At 44.7% G+C, this 23521-nt stretch overlaps 2 protein-coding genes across 2 annotated transcripts in view; one reads left to right on the top strand and one right to left on the bottom strand.

Annotated features, from left to right (window-relative positions):
* The window catches only part of BFSP1 (beaded filament structural protein 1), a 36556-nt gene extending 26609 nt beyond the window's left edge, over positions 1–9947 (top strand). Inside the window, exons 6-8 of the mRNA XM_041732186.1 lie at positions 4570–4790; positions 6729–6814; positions 8815–9947. Coding sequence (XP_041588120.1) covers positions 4570–4790; positions 6729–6814; positions 8815–9770 — 1263 coding nt within the window. The 3' untranslated portion in view covers positions 9771–9947. The remainder of the gene's footprint in view (positions 1–4569; positions 4791–6728; positions 6815–8814) is intronic.
* Positions 9948–18037: 8090 nt separating this feature from the next.
* The window catches only part of PCSK2 (proprotein convertase subtilisin/kexin type 2), a 249775-nt gene continuing 244291 nt past the window's right edge, over positions 18038–23521 (bottom strand). The window contains exon 12 of the mRNA XM_041732130.1: positions 18038–20994. Coding sequence (XP_041588064.1) covers positions 20508–20994 — 487 coding nt within the window. The 3' untranslated portion in view covers positions 18038–20507. The remainder of the gene's footprint in view (positions 20995–23521) is intronic.

Raw genomic sequence — 23521 nt, 5'->3', positions numbered from 1 at the left:
CATCTTTATCCATCCACCTACTGAATGGTAGAAGAGAGTTGCAAATGACATATCTGATAATGGGTTAATATCCAAAGTATATAAAGAACTGACACAACTCAACACCAAAAAATAACTAATTCAACTAAACATGGACAGAGAACCCGAATAGACATTTTTCCAAAGAAGACATACAGGTGACCAACAGATGAACAGATGCTCAGCATCACTGATCATCAGGGAAATGTAAATCAAAACCACAACGAGCTGGTGAAAGTGGGGCTCTTATTTTTTTGAACAACCCTCCTCCTGATGAATGGTTTAAATTATTGAGCTGTGAAAATCACAGTGACGTAGGCGTAAGTCCAGTTTTACAAACCCAGTCAGCACTTTGCTGGACACCATGGATTCTTGGTTGATGGAGGCAGAATCCTGAGGGCCACCGGTGCCTGTCAGAGATCGGAAGCCACCTTTCGGTTGCCCCTGGAGCCTCCTCCCGGGCCAGGCCTTCCTCCCACGGCTTCCATCCGGGGACAGCCACCAACCAACCACCGGACCACTCCCACCAGCAAACGCCAACTCATGAGTTGTAAAAAAAATCATACTTGCCCTGTGAGGTCGAAAGCTTCTCGTGTCTAATTTCCCAGTTTGTGCCAATGCTTGCTGTCCTAATTACCGTTTAAAAGTTTGCCAAGTGGTTGTGTTCAGGGAAGGAGAGGTCTGTGTGTGGATCACCCTGAATCCCCCTATAAGTCTCCAGTGAGAACACACTGGTCCTGTTTACCTGCAGATATGTGGGAATGGGGGTTTTTCCGAGGACCTGGAGTGTGTGTGTGTGCGTGTGTGCGTGTGTATACTGCTCTCCTGTAGGTGAGGGGAGGCTGACATGGGAGGACGCATGGCTTCAGGACCTGCACAGGTGGCTCTGAATCCTGTATTTATTGGCAAGTCATTTTGCCTCTGTGTCTGTTTCCTCATCTCTAAATTGGGAGTAATAATGGCCCCTCCCCCAGGAGGTTGTGGCGAGGCCAACGACTTGCTCCAAGTGAGAACTTGTCCTCACAAATCGTATTTCCTGCCCTGGGCTGGGGAATCCATACCCAAAGGCTGTACAGATTTGCTTTACACATAATCTTTGCTTGTTTTTACTCTATTTTGGAACACTTCAAACATACATAAAAGTGAAAGAATAGTCTCATGAGTTCCTCTTATGTCACCTACACCCTTACACACCCCCAGGTGTTTCTGAAGGAGTTCCTGGCACCAAATCATCTGATCCAGCAGTGTTTGAACAGGTGTCTCCAAAAGATGAGGGCTTTTTTTTTTTAATAGAATGTGAGTCCACTTTTAATAATTAACAATAATTCTTTAGTTTCACCAAATGTCCAGTTAGGGATCAGATTTGATTGTCTCATAATTAACTGAGGTGCTGTCTGCATACAGCAAATGTCACCCTTTTCAGTACACCCTTTTCAGTTACATCTGTTTGGCAAATGCATGCAGTGCTGTACCCACACCCACAGTCAAGATATAGGAAAGTCCTCTTGCCCTGAAATTCCCTGGAGTTGCCCCTCTGTGGTCAGCCTCTCCCCACCTCACCCTACAACACCTGGCAACCACTGAATGGTTTTCTGTCCATCTGGTTTTGTCTTTGCCAGATTGTCCTATAAATGGAATCAGCCAGTAGGGAGTCTTTCCCACAATTCATTCTTCAGCATTTGCTTGGATTGGGATCCAAATAAGGTCCACACATCATAGTTGGTTTCTATGTCTTTTATCCTGTCAGTTCCCTGTCATCTCTTTTTTTCCCCTTGATATTTGTTTGTGGAATATGCATACTTTTACAGTCTGGGGGCTGTGGGCACCAGCTCTTTCCTGTGTCCATGGGAGAAAAGTAAGCTTTGATAAAACGCAGTGTGTTTACCTGCCACCCCCTCCCTGCTACCCAGCTGAACCAGGATCTCTGGCCTTCGAGGCCAGAGTCCCCCAGGCTTGTTCTCAGGACTGCTGTGTAGAAAAGGAACGTTTGACTTCTGGATTCTTCCATTCCTGGATGGCTTCTTGTCTCTGAGATTCGAGCCTCAAAGGGTCTTCTAAATTCCTTATTTCTTGGAAGCATTTTCCTAGAGTGTGTGAACACTCTAGGTGTAGGTAGGAGCATGTGGCTGCACCAGGAATTAGTGGCATGCTTTGGTATTTGACATTACAGGGAACTGAATTTAAAACACTCATTTTTTTTAGGAGGAACAGAAACTTGATCAAATAAGCATAAGCAAGAAAGGGTAAACTTTAATTTTATTTTGAAATAATTTTAGACTTCTCAAAAGCTGCAAAAATAGCACACGGCTTTCTCCCATACTCTTCACCCAGCTTCCCCAAATGTTATCACCCTCTTAGTTAATAACCACAGTGTAGTGATTGAAACCTGGAAATTAACCATGATACCATTCTTGGAATGGACTTGACAAAAATTTCACACATTACCCCATCAACATTTTTTTCTGGTCCTGGATTGTCCTTGCATTTAGGCATTGTGTCTCCGTCTACTCCTCTCTGGGACAGTTCCTGCCTTTCTTTGTCTTTCATAACCTTAATGGCCAGTTATTTTGTGGAATATCCCTCCTTTTGGGCTCCCAGATGTTTTTTCAGGATTAGGATGAGACCGTGCGTTGGTGGCTGGAACCCACAGAAGCGAATGTCCTTCTCTGGCTTCTCATCAGGGGAGTGTCATGTGGGCATCTCTTCCCATTGATGATGTAACTTGGTTAAGGTGGTGTCAGTCGGGTTTCTTCACTGGAAAGATACTATCCCCTCCACCCCCCAAAAGGAGCAAGATATAAAAGGTAGTTTATGAGATTTGAGAGCAGAGTATGGGGCAGGAACCAGGAACTTGGATCTGAGGCAGCTGCTCACTCTCTGTCTCTTTCCTCTCCCACAAACGCTCTCATTTCTGTTTGTCTTTGCCATTTGGCTTCATCTCTCTGCCTCTCTGAAGAATCGCCTTTCTCAATTTCTTCATGCATATTATGAAAGATGGCCGCTCCAAGATGGCGGCCCCAGGGTTCTGTGAGCCTGCCACCAGTTTGCTGCTGTTTCTGAGATCCTTTTCCAGATTCCCCGGAGAGGAAGCATGTGATAGGCCCGTCTGTGTCTGCCCCAGCCCTGGTTCTGTAGCTCTGGTCGGGAGAGTGGGGTCACACTGCTGCTGGGACCGCTCTCTGAGTGAGGTGGCACAGGCAGCAGACAAGGGGGATGACGTGGGCTGACAGACAACTTCCCAAAGTGTTGAGTGTACGTACCCCTTCTCTCCCGCTGTCCTTCCCATCTTCCTCCCCTCCCTCACCATCCTTTCTTCCTTCCTTCTGTCTCACCCTCCTTCCTTCCTTCCTGATACTATAAACGCCTTCCCGAAAACCTTTGTTAGCTGTTTTCAAGTGTCATCACATAGGAAACCTCACTATTCCAAGGCCACATCTGTATATAAAGTGAGGAATCAGGTGTCCTGGGAATAAGCATCCTCTGGATTGTCCAGTATGCACACTCAGCTACATGCATGAAATGCCTAGAAGCAGACATATGTGAAGTTGAGCTCAAATATTGTCTAGCCCCCCCATGACTCCCATATGGTCGAGAGACTTGCACTATTAGCATCATGTGGGAAATGGTTAGAATTATACAACCTCTGGCCTCACCCAGACCTGCTGAGTCAGGACCTGCAGCTCAACAACATCCTTAGGTGGTTCACATTGAATTTTGGGATGTGCTGTTCTAGGTAGCAGTGGGTTTTTTTTTTGGTTTGTTCCATTTATGTTTGAGGACTGATAATGCATGGTGAATTCTCTCCTACTTGGAAAAATGAGATTGCAAAACAGTCATGACTACACAAATACTAAGCTTGTAAATAGGTACACAGATGGCTCTTTGTGCATTATTAGAAGCTCTTAAAGTGAATATAAGTCCACTTTATATTCTATCATATTTTTATTTTCCTACCTTAATTTTGACTTGCCCTGCATTAGGGTAAAGAGTGTGATCCTGAAGTTGTTTTGTGTATATACCAAGCACACACTCACACTTTAGCTACCAAAACATATATGTAACTCTACTAATCAGAAATCAGGAAAAACTTAAAGTGTCATTGTGATTAAATAAGAACGGGGAACACCCTCCCACACACTTCATTATTTTAGTAAAACTAATATCTGATCCCTGCTGTGCTTGCTTCTTTTTATCTTTCATTTTTTTGACTGTCAGATTTATGCTAACTCAGAATATGAATAGCATACTTTATTCAAATTGTACATTTTAGTCCATGGACAGCAGTTTTATTGTTTTCTGGGTTTACCATCCTCAGACTGTCTTTGGGGAGGGCTCCGTTAAGGGCTGATTTCAGAGGGGCCTGGTACTAGTGCATAGGTTCCTTTCTGGCTCCAGGATTCCCAAGTGATTCATTGCTGACACGGAAACTGGCAGAGAAACAAATAAGCAAGGCAAATAAAACTGGGTACCTGAGCCTAGGTACCCTGCCACGCCTGTGTCTTAGGGAGAGGATAGGGATAGGTTTCCTTACAGCTGTTTCTTTGCCTCCAGACAGCAGCCCTGGAACAGAGTATTAAAGATGCCCACGAGTGTTATGATGATGAGATTCAGCTCTATAACGAACAGATTGAAAACCTGCGGAAGGAGATTGAGGAGGCCGAGAGGAGCCTAGAGAGGTCTTCCTATGACTGCCGGCAGCTGGTGGTTGCCCAGCAAACGCTGAAGAATGAGCTGGAGCGGTACCATCGGATCATTGAGAATGAAGGCAACAGGTGTGGTCACACACGGGCACGGCCCAGGGACTGCCCTTTTCTCCCCAACCTGCCCACTTGCCTATTCCACGGATCCTTGTTGAGTGCTTCCTGTGTGCCAGGCACAGTTTTAGGCAGTGGGGATGAGGCAGGGAGGAAACACAACTCCATGACCTTGTGGAGCTGGAATCCTAGTCAGGGAGGCAGCTAATGGATGACTGTATAACAGATAACAAGCACCATGGAGTCAGTTGTGATGGGAGAGATGGAATGGCAGCGGGGCCGTGGTGGGGGTGTTTGAAATTTTAAGTAGGGTGGTCACAGAAGACCTCACAGAGAAAGTTGCATTTGACTCTGCAAGCTTCTAGGGATATAAATGTCTTAGCAGGTAAGATGACCAGGAGTATTTAATGAAATGCTGCAGGTGAAGTGCCTGTCACAGTGCCTGGCACTCAACAAGTGCTTGGAAATGTTATTGTTATTGCTGCTACTGTCATTGTTTTTATTGCCTGGTTGGGTCAGTAGTGTGGTTGTTGATGTACTGAGTGGTCTTGTTCATAATGAAGCTGTGACTTGAGCTCTGTTAACTTCAGGAGAACTGGGAAGTTATCTCTATCCCTATCCCCATCCCCTATCCCATATCCCTGGCCCCCACCCCTATCCTTATTTCTGACCCCTGACTCATATCCCTATCTCCTATCCCCCTCTCCCTATCCCCTATTCCCTAACCCTATCCTCTATCCCTATCTCAGTCTCTCTATCTCTACATCATTTACACCTACAGTCTTCATCATTACTCTACATCATCTGTATGTACTGACACCTACACTTACATCTGCATCTACATCATCCGTATGAACATGTACTTCTACACTTAAAGCTACATTATCTATGTCATCTACTTCTATATCTTCTGCATCTATGCCATCATTAACTACATCTATACCTATAACTTCTACATCTACACCTATCCCTACACTTACATCACTTATGTACACCATGCACACTTCCACCTACATCATCTACAGATACATCATCTGTATGTACACCATCTACATCATCTACATCTACCTCATCTACACCATTCATACCTATGTCTACACCATCTACACCTACATCTACACCATCTCTACCTACATCTACATCATCATCATCTACATCATCATCATCTACATCATCTACACCATCTGTACCTATGTCTACGCCATCGACACCTACATCTACACCGTCTACACCTACATCTACACCATCTCTACCTACATCTATATCATTATCATCTACATCATCTATATCTACACCATCTACATCTACATAATCTACATCTTTATCACCTAGAACTACTTCTAAACCTCATCTATACCTACATCATCTAGATCTACATCATCTTTAAGTATGTGCACACTTACACCTGCACTGACGTCATCTTCATGCACGCCTGTGTCATGTACATGTGCATCTCTATCTCTCTCTGCATCTGTATTACATATATCTACTGCTACATCGTGTATATTCGTGTCTATGTTCATGTCCATATCTGTAGATATCATCCAGAGAACAGTTTGGGGACTTGTAGAAATTAACCTCATAGAAGGACTCTCACTCTCTACTAAGTTGTGATTTTTTATTTAGTCTTACTGATTTGGGGGGTTTAATAAAAGAGAAGCACTCAGGATTACCCCACCAGAAGTAGTTCTTTCCTTCTCTCTGAATGCTCTGTCTTGGCTGCAAGTGCTCAAATGTTTAGCATTAGTATGTGTTTCACAGTTTATGACTTGAGCTCAAAGAAATCCTTCCTATCCTCATCTAGTGCATAAGTATATACATGATTCATGAATAGTCTGATCTACAGAAAGCTTTCCTCATTTTTGCTCACATTAGAGAGTCATTCTTACCCCTGACTGTCTGTGTGGTTTGATGAATTAAAGATGGTGACCATCCTCTTTCTGGTTCTTTCTCCAGGCTTAGCTCTGCCTTCATTGAAACTCCTGTTACTCTGTTCACCCCAAGCCATGGAACCTCTATCAGCTCTCGGCTTGGTGGGAAAGGTAATGCCCTGGCTTCTGCTATTTTCCGTCATGGAAAAGCAGGAAAAAAAAATCAAATGGCTTTCTTCCTGAACTTAGCATTCATACTTCCTTCTGATCCATCTGGAAATTAAATGCTTTTATGTGAGATCCTCTGTTCCTCTCTGATCCACCCCCACAGGTGCTGAGTGACTAAGCCAGAAAGTTTACAAGGAGAAAAATCAGACATTCCCACCTTGGGGATGTCATCCTCAGACTTGAAGCATTTAATTGTGGAGAAAATATAATTCAGTAAATTCAGTATTCACTTCAGCAAATGAAGTGAGCTCTGCTGGGCCAAAGTGCTTAATCTAGTGTCTAGGGGCAGAGTAGACGTTAATTTACTGCTCTGCTCATTTCTCTTCCATTCAAAACAGAGTAGAACTAGCTTGGTTGGCAAGCATGGCTTCCGTCAACATTTGGGCCTCTGGGGATGGTTTCACATACCTGTGAGATGCACTGCAGTGTTTGGGAGAAGAGAAGATGCTATTGTTGATTGCTCATACCTATAGTGCCTTCAAATCCATGTCCTTCAGAAATCTCAGAGGGGTTTGTCGATATGGGGTTTCCAAGTTAGAACGTGGTAGAAAGGGCAGCAGTCTCAGAGCTGGCTCTAGAAGCATGTAGCCACACCCAGGGCCCTGTATGCACAAGGGTCCCCACACTTGCCTTAGTGCTCTGCTGTCCCTGTCTTGAAATCCTTAATGATTCTGAATAGGGGCCCTGCCTTTTCTTCTTGCACTGGTCCCTGAAATTCCATAGCAGCTCCTTCAAGCACCCCCTGTCCTCATACCTGCCCCCAGCAGGCTTGGACATGACCCTCTCTGCAACCCTTCCTTCCTTATGGCTTCATGGCTCACTTCTGCCACTCCCTGTTCACTCAGCTCTCTGAGTCAACCCGTGCTAGATGCCTTAGTTTTGTCTGTCACTCCTCTTGTTCATGGAATGAGGGCAGGGAGAAGACCCTTGAGATGTAAAAGTTTTAAAAAAAAATCAACAACAACAGAAAAATCAACATTTGGGTTAGGTTGAAAAGCCTCATGGACGAGGTGAGGTGAGATTATGTATGTTTTCTTGAACTTTCCATTTTTTCTTTTGGCTAGTCTGAAGAAATGCCGATGGCTTTGGGAACAGGGTCTTCCTGTTTGTTTGTTCTTTCTTTCTTTTTAAAGATTTTATTTATTTATTGTAGAGAGAAAGAAAGAGAAAGGGAGAGAGACAGTGAGGGTAGGGACAGAGGGAGAATCTTCAAGCAGACTCTGCACTGAGCACTGAGCCTAATGCAGGGCTCCATACCATGACCCTGATTTCATGATGTGAGCCACCCAGGCATCTCAAGATTCCTGTTATTTCTGAATTTAATAATTGCCTCCTCTTTTTGCCCACAGGGAAGGGGATGCTGCTTGAGGGGTGTTTTATTTATTTAGGTTGCAATGCACATGGAGTAAGGGAGGTCAATTTGATTCCCTCATCCAAAGCCATTCAGAACACATTGGACACCCAGGCAGCTCTGTTGTCTCTCTTTAGAAAAGTCCAAGGTGAGGACTACTCTGGAATGAATTCCATTGACTAGTCTGTGGCTCCAAGTACTCATCATGAGCTGAGCAGAGGTTGGGGTGGGGACATCGAGTATTATTGGCTTAGAATGTCTCAGTAAGTTGTACCCAGTGTGATGGGAACTGTGAATGTCAGAACAGGCGGCACCTTCCCTCCCCTCTGTAAGCCCAGAGGCATCAAGCAACCTGTGCAAAGTCACACAGCTGGTTGCAGAGGTAGGAACTTAATGTGGGTCATGGGTGCTACAGGTCAGACCCAGGCATCTTTCCGGTTTCCTTTTTCCCTATGTATGGTAAACTCTACCCCAGTGCTAGGCACTGGTCTCCAAGACAGCTTGTTTTCCAACAAATACATTCTCTTCCTCTTTCATTGACAGACTTGACTTATACTGCCTCCCCACCTCCCCCTGCTTTTTTTCTTTTTAGATCTCGCTAGGGCTGTGCAGGATATAACAACAGCAAAACCAAGACAAAAAGGTGTCCCCAAGAACATTCCAAGGAAAAAGGAGATTATAGCTAAAGACAAAGCTGATGAGAATCTGGAAGACATACCCCTGCAAGGTCCAGAAGACACAAAGCTGGTGCAGGTGGTACCTAAAGAAGAAGGTGAATCTAAGCTTGACTCACGAGGTGATGAAGCAAGTCCCCTAACCCCAGAAGGGGCTCCAGAGGACGTGCCAGATGGAGGGCAGATAAGCAAAGCCTTTGGGAAACTATTTAAGAAGGTCAAGGAGAAAGTGAAAAGCCCCAAAGAACCCGAGCCCCCCGCTGACCTCTACACCAAAGGGCGGTACGTGCTGGTCTCTGGGGATGCCAGTTATGTGGATCCTGGGTTCTGCTCATCCTCTATCCCAGCCAAAGGGGGAGTGATTATTTCCATTGAGGAGGACTCTCTGCATCGTGACAGCCCTGCCGAGCCCTCTCCTGAGCAGCCCGGGCCGCCACTGGAGAATGGACAGGAAGATCTTCAGGGGAAAGAAGGTGGACACCCATCCAACCAGCATACTGCTGACAAGGAGAATGGGATTAATGCTGAAGGATTAAAAGGGCCCAGGGAGAAACAGGATGACCAGAAGGAGGATGAGGAGTCCAGGGGACCCTGTCCCGTGGTCACCCCTGGTCCGGAGGGACCGTCTACACCGCAATCTCAAAGATCTGGGGTCAGTCCAAGTGGATCTGAGGGGCACGGGGTTAGGAGCAGCAGCCCACAGGAGAGAAGTCCCCCCAGGACTTTGGCATATGAGAAGGTGGAAGTGATGGAGTCCATTGAGAAGTTTTCAACTGAGAGCATTCAGACATATGAAGAAACAGCTGTCATTGTAGAGACCATGATTGGGAAGACAAAGGCAAACAAGAAGAAATCGGGAGAAAAGAGCTCTTAAAATGTCGGGGCTCAATGGGCTACAATGTCTTTGGGGCCCCTGCAGGAGAAGTGCTTTGATATTTTAGAACAAATGATAAAAAAGAGTGAGGTGAGGGTTCCTTGTTTGGATTAGACCATAGCTGGCTCGTCTGACATTGCCAATGAAGCCTTCATTAAAAAGTTTTCTTTGCTCGCACACCCTTTGTCTAATTAACAGGGGCCTTGGGAGTGTAGATGGGTCAGCCACGCTCAGGACAGGGATGCCATTTTCAAGGGCCATCAAGCCCTGCTCCTTTAAGGAAAGAGACAAGCTTTTCATCATGGGTCATTGAGAGACTAGGTAGAGAGTCAGGGAGTGGGTGGACTTCACCCAGAAGTGTGCTAGTTGATGCATCAGTGCCTTTTTATTGCATTTCAGGCATGAACACGTGCTCATGTGCAGGAGTGTTTTGCTAGAGGTATGTGATGAAAGCATCTGCCTTAGTTCAGGTTTGCTGAGAAGGTGATCCCAAAGCAAGGATCCAAATGTAGTTTTTTTGGGGTGTGATCCCAGGAGGTGCCAGGAGGGGACGCAACAGGGAGGTAGGGATGGCAAGGCAGCCAACAAGAGGTGTGCTACCGTCTCAGCACGGAGGACACTTGCAGCTCAGTCACCCCAAGGGATCCTGGGAGACAGAGTAGAACACGGGCCTCAGAGTTGGTGAGGGAGCTGGGGTGTCCATCTACCAACTCTTGTCAGCCAGTGGGGAGGACTGTGCCCAGGGTGCTAATTTTGGGGGTGAAGAAAACCTGTGGCGCAGAAGTACAGGTGCAGGTGTTTGGACCTTAGGCATGGAGATACTTGGCAATGGTAAAGGGTTGTGAGGATCTAAGCGGGGCCGCCAGTGCCATCTGCCACAGCATATGTCCCCAGCGTCCTTTTGTCTGAGTTACTGAAAATGGTATCACTCAGAAATTGCCAAATCCTTGGTCAGGTTTCAAAAAGCAAAATCAAATGTCACTGCGTGGTTCCTAATACAGGAGTTACTCAATTGATTAGTCCAGCCAGCATTTATTGAGCATATCCTATGTGCCAGACAGCGTGCTGTGCTGATAAGGGGAGATTTCTTAGGCTTATCACTGATCTCAATTACCTTAATATAGTATATCAGAATATACATGTGTTTGCACGCTCTCTCGCACACACATGCACACATACAGGTACTTAGTATGCACATCCTAGGAAACAGATTACTTCAAAATACAATCTCTACAAAAACTCCTGTGTTGCCTCTAGGCTTCTGTTTTTCTGCTAATAGTCCTCCAATTTTTTTTACTTATACCAGTTGAGAAACTGCTCCTTCTCTGTGTAGATGCTCTTAATGACACTGAGTAAATGTGCTTAAATGGATTATTGCATCTGCCTAAACAAAAGTATCTGGCAAGACAGCGACACATTATTAGAGAAAATTGATGGAGTTGTAAATTACATTCTATTTTTTCTTTGTTATGAATAATAGAATACTAAATAGTCACCTTTCCTATCTATTTAGAGTGTTAAAAAATATTGTTCTGACTTCACTTGAGATTTTGACTTTAAGAGAAAATTTGCTTTTGTTGTTCTTTCTAAAAGATGGAGGACCCACTCCACTGCACACTTTTGAAATATTTATATTTTAAAAGCTTAAGAGAGAATGATGGAAACCATCAGCCAGAGCCCAGCATGTACTAGGAATTTGGATCAGGGTGTATATTATATTCAACATCACAACCACTGAAGACTTTATCTCTTCCCCATTGAGTTTTTTTTTATTGTGTGGACTGTATGTTCAGTTTGTATTTTAAAAGACAGGGGCATCTTTTTGGAAAGAAAGCTTATTTTTATATCTAATCTAACATCAAAAATGTATTGGGGATCTCTTCTGTGCCATGCATGGTTCTGGGCACTGGGGAGACAGCAGAGAAAATTGGTTGTGGTTCTGCTCTCAGTCATGACATTTTGGCAGGAGGAGGAAGGAAGTGTACGAGTGAGCAGATAACTAAGTAAGAGAAAATTGGAGATTTGATACTCGGAAGGGAAGCAACAGGGTGGCGTGTCAGAATCACCAGGGGTCTACTTTGGATTGGATGGTCAAGCAAAAAAAAACCCCATGAATGAGGTGACATGTGATCTGAAAGACAAGGTGGGCCAGTCGTGCGAAGAGCATTTCAGGCAGAGGAACTGTAAGTGCAAAGGTCCTGGGGGCAGGAATGGACTTCGGTTGTTCAAGGAGGAGAAATAAAGGAGTGTAGAGGGACAATGGAGGAGGTGAAGTCAAGGAGGCAGGAACCAAGAAAACACTATTTCCTGGCAGCCTCGCCTCAACCTCAAGTTGGACTGACTGTGTGAAGTGTAGGGCTCCCTGTAATAGACACTTTGGGGTCTAGTTGGGATGGTTGTCCCCAGCCCTCCAAAACCTCACTTGCTCTTTTCTTACCTGCTTCTCTCCACTTTCTCTGCATGGATCTGTTTTTCCCGGGGAGCTGCAGAATGGGTTCATTTTTTAGCTTTCCTCTCTCTCTCTGAGGTCTCTGGAAATAATCACTTTAATTTTATAAAAAGTATTTCTTGCCAGTAAACATGGGAGCTCAGAGCAGACCTCCCTGTAGCATTAATGACAAGAGAACACCAGAACTTTGACAAGCCCCGAGGTACCTAAGTGCTAGTGCTGCAGGTGCTGGTCCACTGTTACTCTGGTCCTAACTGTTGCACCAGAGAGTCCCAGCCTCCTCTATCCTGACTCAGCCTCAAGGCCAGGATTGAGAGTCTCCTACAACTGCGTCCCCCATAAAGAAGCTGAATCCCAGCTGCCCACCCCTCCCATTTACCAAGCATTTGAGTCGGTGACTGGTAACTGCTGTTGTCTGAGCCATCCTGGGTGCTGATGTCCAGATCCCCTGACCCTTCCTGTTCTGGGTTATGCCTACTTCCCTAGGCTTCTCAGGCCAAGCACATGTGACTCTGCCCCAGGGGCTCCTGTGGTCATAGGAGTGCTCAGTCTACACACATGGCAGCTGGGGAGCACTGTGGCGTTTGTGCTCCCGGGAGCAGCCCCCAATCAGGATGGACAGGACCTGGTGCATAAATACCCCTGCTCTGTCTCCCCTCCATTGGGATAACTCTGGGCTGTTCCACACTCTCCCCAGTGGGTCTGAGCCTGGATATCCACAAAGAAACCCATTTACTCATATGCCCTGAATCAGTCTCCTTCCATCTCTGTCTTTTCTGTTCCCTATATACAGATGCTCCTTTCTAATAAATGACTTGACCTTGTTTCAGACTCAACTTCTGGGAGGATCCAACCTAAGGCAGCTGGTTGGCATGTGCCCAGCAACAACCCCCACTCCTCAGGTGGCAGCCCCGACTTTGTGTTGAGAAGCTTCTCCTCCTTTACGTAGAGCCTTGATCAGACTGCCAAGACAAATCAGACCCACTGTTGGAAGTGGTAATCTGAGCCAAATAAAACTGAGGCAGGAAATCCTGGAGCTGGCCGGTGGTGGGGGAGTTCTGATGTGCTCACCACTCATTCCCTCTGTGTCTCCCTCTCCTTAGGGTTGCTCCTATCTCTATCCCTTTTCTAGGCTATTTAGGCTGCTGCTTCAGACTTACCTTGAGTTCTGAGAGCTACTCCACATGCTTTGGACATGCCACTTATTTGTTTCCATTAGTTAGAGTGGGTTTCTGTTGCTTGCAACCCCAGAGCTCTCAAAGACTGCTGCTAAGAACTGAGGTTCAGTATCAACAGAAAGCAGGCCCTATGCAGGGTTCTGGGTGCAGGTGTTCTGTTAGAGCTGTGATCACAGGAGCACAGTGCTCTTAGGGAGAACCTGCCTTCTAGCGACCAGCCTGTCTCTCTGCATTCTGGTGCCAGGGATGGACCCCACAACCTTGTCTCTGCTTTGCTGGCATCTCCCTGGTGGCAGAAGAGGGAAAGGCTGGAGGAGGTGGAAGGGGCCTGCTCCTTCTTGTTCGTTCTCATCGCCCCAGCAGTGCTGCTTCACCCCGGGAGCAGCAGTTCCTTTCCACGGCAGCTGCCATATCCAGTTCTCAACTTTTCCAAAATTCGCAGAACCAGCCTCATCCCAGTCTCCTCAGAAATGCCTGCACCAAGTGGTTGGCAGCCCTCTTGAGAGGTCTGGGTCTTCCACCTGCACTCACACACCAGCTCTGGGCATGCGAGGGAGTCAGGTGGGTGGTGGCCCTCCCAGGGACCCCACCATGGTCCTGGAGAGCTACCTTCCCTTTCCTAGTGAGCCCCTGACTCGCACGTGTAGCAGACTCCTTGGTCCATGTTCTCTAGTGTTCTCTTTTGCCTTTCTTCCTTCCTTCCTTTCTTTTTTTTTTTTTTTTTTTTAAAGATTTTATTTATTTATTCATGAGAGACACAGAGAGAGAAGCAGAGATACAGGCAGAGGGAGAAGCGGGCTCCATGCAAGGAGCCTGATGTGGGACTCGATCCCGGGTCTCCAGGGTCACACCCTGGGCGGAAGGCAGGCGCCAAACCCCTGAGCCACCCTGGGATTCCCCCTCTTTTGCCTTTCTAATTAAGTAGGGAATCCTTTTTACTCACTTTGTGGTACTTATATCACTCTTCCCTGTTCCCTATACCAACCGTCCCTGGTGGGATTCCTGTCTTCTGACGGGGTGGGAGAGGGTGTGAGGCAGGGGAGCGAGGCATCAACACAGATTGCATTAATTGGCCAGCCACTGCCATGGGCACCTGGGGCTCCAACCCACTGGGGACCCCAGAAGAGACCAGGTAGAAAATCTTCCCATTGTGGCAACAGGAGGCCAGGAAGCTGGGCTACCTGTGTACCAGCTCCCATCCTTCCTCAGGTAAGGGTGGCTCCAGCCCCGGGGTGTGGATTCCCCGACACTGCTGTCTGTCGCGCATTAGGTCTGGTGCATCTGTGCCGCCAGAACACGCCCAGCGGAGAGAGCAGCCTCGGCGTGGGCATGTGTGCAGACTGGCTACAGGTGACCTCCGGGCCGGGCCAAGGAGATAGGTGGGCAACCATTTTCTACAAAGGGCCAGATTATAGGCTGTACAGCCTGACTACTCAACCCTGCTGCTTTAGCATGAAAACAGGCTGAAATACAATACGAAAGGCAACAGGCATGACTGTTTTCAATACAAGTGTATTTATAAAAACACGCAGAAGGCTGGATTGGGTCTCTGGACTGTACTTTGCTGATCCTTAGTGTAGGGCATGTGCCAGTAAGGTCTATTATAAAATGAATTTACATATGAACAGATATGTTTGTTTCTTCTTTCCTCTTTCATGTTGGAAAGTTCCATTTAGGTCTCTCCTTGACTTAAAGCTTATAAGAGAAGATCTCCAAGCAGCCATTATAATCTAGTTTTCCTGCAATTTTTGTATCATAGGTTTGTATTTGGGGTGTTGCTGGTGAATGAAGTCACCTCAAAACTCGTATGTCAGTTTGGCACATTGATGATAAAGGATGTCATTCAGGTGCCCTGATTAGTACAAATGCTTGACTTCAATTTCTCATGCTTGGATGAAAGCAAATAAATGCCACAAAAAAGCCTCACTGACTTATGTTTTATTCAAACAAACAGGGCTTTTCAATTGAGACGTATGTTTGACCATGAGATACATCCCTGCTTAGGTAACTCTGCTGCGCTGGTACCTTTGCTTGTTACACCCACCCCTTCACCTGCAAGCTTGTATCCTTGTGATCAGGAGCTTATTAGCTGGTTTATTTGTCACCTGTGGTCAGTCAGAAGCTCCAGAGAAAAAGACAAGTGGCAGCTTCTGCCTTCTATCCAGCTTGGAGTAGCCGATGGAATATCCTCTTGGGTGCAGAGGGACATCTTTGAAGGCACTTCGAGGTGGGTCACCGACACTGTGATGGTGAGGGCACGTTGGCCTGAAGCCTCGGTAGAATTCAGTGTCAGTTAACATCAAAACAAAGGGATTCCCAGACTCATTGCTGTTGTAGCATCTCAAACTCTGTGGGCTGAGATTTTCCAGTCACCCCCACCCCACCCCAAACCATGTGTTGCCGAACATTAAGAGTTTAGTAACACAAAGTCTTCATCCCAAGTGCATTTCTAACCATCAGTTCATTCTATCCCCAGGTTCAAAACAGTGAAACTCTTCTAAGAGAAAAATGAAGCTGGCAGGCTGGCTTGGAGAATTTATCTTGGGTTAAACTTGGATTCCTGGTCCCTTTGAGTCCACAAGCAAATTCAACTGGAGTTTTTTGAATCCAAGAAAAGGGTTTCTTGGCAACTAAATACCTAAGAGACTAGTGGGAAAACTTAAGAACTACTTAATTTGCAGGGCAAAGAGGGGATCTTTTTCTCTAGAGATCCAGGTGCTGGTATCCCTAGTGATAGTTATCCCCTCTCCTGGTGTTAATGTCCTTGGGAAGCCAAATAAGGCTCAGGAGGCTGAGGGTGGACATGGAATCTGACCATCAGCAGATGGATGATGTTGACAGGTGCTGGCTTCCCATGCATTGGGCTCTGTCCTCAATAGATTTCAGTTCTTCAGAGACCGGAATTCCTCTTTATACCGAGCCTGTTATTCCCTACGCTTAACACCTCCAGATCCTCTCTGCCAACTTTTGTTCCCCTGACTCCATTTTCCTAAGCTCCTACATGCTGAGTGTTGGCTCCTCTCCCCACCTTTTCTGTTGATTTATTCCTTCTTTGGAGACAACCACCCAGCTGGCTGCAGCCAAGTCATCTTCCTTGGTCCAGGACGCATTCTGCGCTGATGTTAATTCAAACTCTCAGAGTTTTTAGAATCCCGTATTCTCTCTCACAACCTCTCTCTCTCTCTCTCTCTCTCACAACCACTGTCTTTAATCTTGGCATTTTGATTTTTAGAAATTTCTATCAAATTAAACTTTGCATGCAAGAACTTACTCTGGCTATGAGAGCACCAATTTCCCAATTAAGCATTTCCCTCTCTAAATCTAAAATACTCGGCTATGTTTCCCACAGGTTTTGCAGTATGTGGTTTTCACTCCAACCAATGATCACATGAAAACCACTCTTATTAATTTGTAAGTGATAATTAATAATGACAGTGCAGTAATAACACTATAAGAATGATCAGTTTTAATCTTTAGGAAGTCAATTTTTGAACTTAAGTATAGAAAAGCAGTGTCTCAGTTTGTCACAACCTCAGACTTTGGACTTTACACCTTTAATGTCTGGTTTTGGTCACAGCCTTTCTTAAGATTTTACTAATTGGGTTTGATAAGTATTATCCCAGGACAAAATTAAACATTGTTTTCATAGTGAACCATAATAAGGACAATACATTAGTATTTTATTAATCATTGTTAAGATTGCTAGAATAGTTTGTGGTCACATAGTTTACAGCTAGTTGTAATACTGTTCACAGTACTACCCATGAAGAGATGGTTGCCATGTAAATCAGTACTTAATATCTTTTAAGAGAATGTGTCAAGCTCTCTCTGATGCTGATCAAGTTTTCCATTAGATGTCCTACATTTCCCAGTTGCCTTGTGTTTACGTAGGGTCATTGACCAGTACTGGCCAATGCATAGTAGCTCAAAAGGCATGTGTGTCTCCTCAGGCTGAACATAGAAGATTGGATGAGAGTCCTCCATAGGTTCTCTTCTGTAAGGTAATTTAGCAGTCTTATGTTAGGATTGCAAACTGTAAGATCGAAGAGTAACACAGCCTGAATCCCTGAGTCTGTGGCCTCAGGGAGTCTCCTGAACCCTCAGAGAAATTCATGTGAATTATAATTAAACCATTGCTGTGTTAAGCCACTGAAATTTGGGGCTATTTGTTACTAGAGCATAACTCAGTCTAGCTTGATGAATACATTGTAGAATAGTCTTTCTAAAAGATTTTTACCATGATCCACAATAAATATTTACGTTGTGAGCCAATACATACACATGCACACTCTCTCTTTCTCCACACACAAACACACAAAACAAATATTTCAAGAAACAACACTTACTAATATGCATGATCTACTCTGTTCTATTCCAGTTTCATTTCAATTATATTCTGTTTTATTCTATTCCAAAATGTTGAACTTGATTCCCTAAATTTTTTCCTACAACTTGTTAATGGCATATAACTTGAGTTTGAAAATTGCTGGTATAGATCATAATTTGTAATTTGCTAATTATAAATTTCTCAGGCATATTTATGAAAGCAGGCTTTTTAGATCTCTCTTTGGCAACTTTTTATTATCTGATCCTAGAATGGATGAAGTGTTTTTATGTAATACACATCACATCCCACATAATTTCTGGAAGGTAATATTTTATTGTCGAGTCTCCTAATTTACATGTCCTTTTAAATTGACTTATAAAATTTTGTCACAGAGAGTAACAATGTTAACTTGATTAATCATTATTCACTTATTTTTATTTTTTAAAATAAATGATTATAAATAACCGTCTCTTGCATTAGGATCAGGGATATCATAAAAACCTCACTAGCCAGACATATTTTTGTGTTAATACTAGTGCAAAAAATGAAATAGAGACCAAATATTTTTATATAGCACTATATATATTTTTTATATACTGTATACTCATATCAAAACTTGCATTTCTGTTAAGAAGCTGATAAGTTACTCTCTAATTTCATAAATTATACCACAGCTGTGAAAATATGGACAACTATTTTATATTTTTGCTGCTATATAAGACATTTAATGTTTATACAGAAAGCTGCAAAATTACAGAGGTGATGCAACGGGAATCAATGAACATTTTCACCTGAATTTCCACCGGCCTTTTTCTTCAGCCAGAGTCATCTTGATATTCTCTGAATATTCTTTTAGAGATGAATATGGTGTCTGTTTCTTCAATACGTACACATACACACATTTTAGGTATATGTGTGTATATACATTTATACAAGTGTATATATATATGTATATATATATACACACATACACACATGTATATAGTCTACATATGTATATATATTTCTGTGTGCACTTATACACATATGCACACATAATGTCCTTTGGTTTATTTTCAGACTGTTAATATGAAATGAATTTTTGATGGTTTCCATTAATTTTTTCTTTAAACTGGTTTAAAAAGACCTTCGCAACAGGTAATAAACTTCTTTTAAAAATCATAAATATTATTACATTTTAAAGCATTATATAGAGAAGGTCATACGGTGTTAGAGAAGACAGAAATTCATGCCAATATGGGAGGGGAAGAAAAGAAAGAAAATGGGTTTTCCAGAGTTTTCTCTTAAAGTTGCCACCTTCAAGGAATGGAACCTAGTGCCCTTGTGTTGCTGGCTTTAAGGAAAGGAACTCTGAGCTTAGCTACATGCTCCCATGGGAAGGGAGAGATGCAGCCAGAAGTGGTTGATCAGTTCTCGGGAATCAAATCAAACAAATAAAGGGGCCAATCCTTGGGGAGGAAAACGAAATGATGATGGGTCAAATAGAAAGCATTTCTATTTGGTAATGAAATGGTCCTGTGTTTTTGGGGTTGACAGGGAGAGGAGTGTGTCACCTTTGGGTTGCCTGTTACACATCTTCATGGATTGCTTAGCTGTCAAGATAGTAACTGTGTGCTTTCCCTACAGAGGTCTTCTCTTGCTTCCTCCAGGCCTCATGTTGCTGGGGGGATGGGTCAGCATCAGCCCCCTTTGGCGGAAGAGGCCCCATGCAAATGGAGATCCACATCTTCAAACATGCCTCCTTCACCCTTCCCACACCTCTTCCAGAACAGAGGCCATTGCCCCAACACACTGAAGAATCACAACTGTATGTTTTGGAGATTAAAGCCCAAGTATATGTGCGCCCAAAATACTCATCTTGCTTCTCATTGGATTAAGAAGCTCCAAAGTGATTTAGGAAAAGGAATGTTCCAGTGTTCTAAGCTACTAAGCTATTCTTTAATAGACGTGATGCCAGACTTGCCTCGCCTTTTCTTTTGGATAGCTATGTGAGGAACCCCAGAAAATTGAGGCTGGGATGAATTCTATACAAACTGAGTAATTTGGGCTTCTCTAGCAGATTTTACCGTAACAGAGCAGCAGCTGGTGAAAAGGACAGCCAAGCTACTTAGGTTTTATATGTATCACACTGGCTGAGTAGGACAAGTTATGCTGTTGGTGTTGGTGGTATGATTTCCAATGCTCGTGCATTTTGACTCTCCTCCCCAGCCAGTAATTAGGGCCGTCAGAGATGGCATCTTTTTGCATCATACCACCTTCATCTATGTCACTGAAAAATCTTGCAAAGTTCAAAACATCCCCCACCCCCCCGCCCCAGGATTTACAGCATCTGTTGTGCTTTAGAGATTCAGAGCTCACCTTCTGTTATTACTTTTCTCTTTTATGTAACAGGTCCTCTGTTGAGACCATAAATAAACGTTCTTGGAGTCACTGCCTGTGGCTTTTTAAATGCATTCTCTTCTAAGATATGAAAACAATGGAGGAGAAAGCTGTCCCAGTTTGGTTGCTGGCTATCACCTATATGAATGGCACAAATAAAGAACTTGGAGTCACAAATAGGACATGGGTGTTGGTGGGAACACTGTATTTGGGGCATAGAATTAAAAAGATTGCGTCCATTGGGATGAAAAGAATCATTGACAGTGAGCAAAGCTTCAGATCAAGAAGTTGGAATCGCTTATGTGCAGGTGACAGTGATTGCTAGATTCCTGACAGAGTGTGGACGGAGGACAGAGAGGCAGAGATGGGGGAGGGAGGGAGTCAGTGGAGGCCGGGCTGTGGTGCTAGTTCTTGCGCAGGATGCTCTTCAGGCTTCTCTCCACGGCTTCGTCCAGCTCCTCCTCCAGCTCCTCCTTCTTGGACATGGCGAGCTTGGACTGGTAATCCCTCACAACCTGGTCGATGTAAGGGGCGCTCTGCGTGCCATGCAGCATCAGTGTCCACTCCTTCAGCACGCCTTTCTGTGGTGCGCTCCCCACAAACCCCAGCTCCAGCGTCCAGGTTCCTCGGGCGTCTTCCCCCCAAGTGTGGGTGGTCATGAAAGGCCACTTGTCAAAGCCCACCTTGGAGTCGTCATCCCTGGGACGCCGACTTAGCAAAATGGACTTGGTGCCCATCGGGGAAGTCATGTTGATGTTCAGGTCTCCTCTCCTCGTTGCATTGACTGTGATGACAGCTTGGACGTGCTCAAGGTAGCGGACGAAATTTTCTTTCCCCTCACACGCATCGGTGGTGAGGGTCAGCACCAACTTGCCAGTGGATGGTATTTTCCTGAGGGCAAAGTGATGAGGAGAGACATACATTAAGGGATGATGGGCACACTTATACTTAGGGTTTGAAAGGCAGCTTCAGGAAGAAAACAGGGGCCTTGGAGCTAATCAGACAGGCCAGCGGGATGAGCCTGAGCATCCTACCTATGCCCCTTGCCTATACCTTCTGTGTGGAAGGGAAATGTAGGGCATGCTGCTCACGCCCTTCTCACTTCTTCTGAGCCCCTTCTGAGTTCACCTGCAGCTGTGGCTCTCATGTATTCTGACTACTTCCCACCTCAGATGTCAGCATCACACAGCTGCTCTCCTGGAGCTCCCACCCCTCTCTCACCCCCCAACCATGGGAGCCTACTTCAGCTGATGGGTAGCCACAAAGTGTCAGGGATTTAACTCTTCAGGGACAGCCTCCTACAGATCATTTGAATAGAAAGCCATAGATTAATATACCCTGGCTTCCCTGTTCCTTAGTGGGGCAACTCAATGTCCCCAGTGGGATTGAACGTGTCGTCCCCGGTGGCAACATGCTCATCAAAGCACTCCTGACTGGCTCTTTCTCTCTTGTCTTACATCTCCAGTCCTTGCTGGTGTTTCCTGAGATCATCTCTCAAAAAAACTGTCAACACCTATGTCTCACCTCTGGGTCTACTTTTGGAACAATGCCTGTCTTTTAAAGTGCTAAGTATCAGGGATCCCTGGGTGGCTCCGCGGTTTTAGTGCCTGCCTTCGGCCTGGGGTGTGATCCGGGGGTCCTGGGATTGCGTCCTGCGTTGGGCTCCCTGTGTGGGGCCTGCTTTTCCCTCTCCCTCTGCCTGTGTCTCTGCCTCTCTCTCTCTTTCTGTGTCTCTCATGAATGGATAAATAAAATCTTTTAAAAAAATAAATAAAGTGCTAAGTATCTTGATAAATAGAAGTTATTGCTATGGTGATTGTTATTACTGTCAAGAAAAAGTTGGGAATGGAGTTAATCCTAGTGAAGGAGCATCCCTTGAAAGATCACAGGAATTTGAAAGACTTTGGTCACAGAGCTGAAGCCCCAGGGAGGGTCAGCCTAAGCACTCCTCAGCTGACTTTCCACACAACCAATATCCTTCCTGGATGTGGCCTCTTTTGAAGGCAAGACGCTCAGAGGTTTTTGCATAGGAAACATAATAAGCTATATTAGAGGACTGCACAGTGTAAGTGTAATGAAAAGACTCCAGACTTTGGGAATAAACCTATTTGGGTTAGAATTCTCTTCTCTGCTTACTGGTCAGGAGAGCTTGGGCAAATTATTTAGATACTTTGAAATCTCACTGTCATCACGGATGGATTTTGTGACACCAAATCAGACCACCTATGAAAACATGGAACATAGTGCCAGGATCATGGTACTAGCAACCCTTCCCTGGGTTTTTCCCTATGTGAATATTCTCCCTTGACAAGGCGTTGTATTTTGGAGCATAAAATGATAGATATTTTAAAACACACATCTTGTAGAGCCCATCTACAAAAAGATGATCACACATCCAGCTCAGAGGCAAGCATTGGTTCTGCATGACCCTTGGAGCCAAAGCCATAAACCTGGGTGGGCTTGCTGAAGCTTACCCTGTAACTCAATGATAAAAGTCAATACTCTCTCAAGGACCTTTCAAAATATGTGCTTTAAGGGTTTCATGGAGTGCTACTATTATGTGCACTCTACATAGATGCTGATGCTGAATGATGCATGAGATACCCACTGGCCATGGACATCTAGTGGTGGAGGTGGGGTACCATGCTCTGTGGAAATCATTAGTTTGGTGGAGAACAAGTATTAGACCAGCTTTGGAAGTCAGAGAATGGCAGGTTGCTACCTAGATTTCTCAAAAAGGATGCTATTTACTCACAACAGGGTCAGAAACGTAACAGGGGAGCTGATACATGACCAACAATCATTTGGGCTCCAGCCCATAGGTAGAAAGCTATGTGGTCCAGTTATGGGCAAAGCATTTGAGCTCTCTGGGCTCATTTTCCTTACCTGTATGATAAAGATATGACTTTCTACACTGAAGAGGTACTGTGAATATGAAATATATACACACATTCATATATATCATATATCTACAGATGTCTAGATCAGAGCTGGCCAATAGAACTTTCTCCAATGATAGAAATGTTCTGTATCTGTACTGTCCAATACAGTAGTCACTAGCAATGTGGAGGCCGAGAAAATTAAGGCCATTCCACTTCAGCGTTAGCACAAGTACAGCCATCCCAGGCCCCTGTGAATAAGAGCTGAACTTTATCTTACTTCAGTTACAGAAAAAAAAAAAACAAAAAAACCCCAACAAAACAACAACAGCTTACAGCTTAACGTCCTAGAAAGCTCCATATTAGAATAAAAACAGAGCCCAAGCCAAGGGCAGGAAGCCCCTATTAGAATGATAACAGAGCCCAAGCCAGTGGCATGAAGCCCCATATTAGAACAGAGCTCAATGCCCTTGAAGGCCCCATATCAAAATGTAAACGGAACTTGAGGAATTGCTCCACCTCTTCTGGCGGTCCCCTAG

Source organism: Vulpes lagopus, chromosome 18 (assembly GCF_018345385.1).
Source record: "Vulpes lagopus strain Blue_001 chromosome 18, ASM1834538v1, whole genome shotgun sequence".
Taxonomy (NCBI): Eukaryota; Metazoa; Chordata; class Mammalia; order Carnivora; family Canidae; genus Vulpes; species Vulpes lagopus.
The sequence above is the reverse complement of the archived record's forward strand: the minus strand, read 5'-3'. Positions and strand labels throughout refer to the sequence as shown.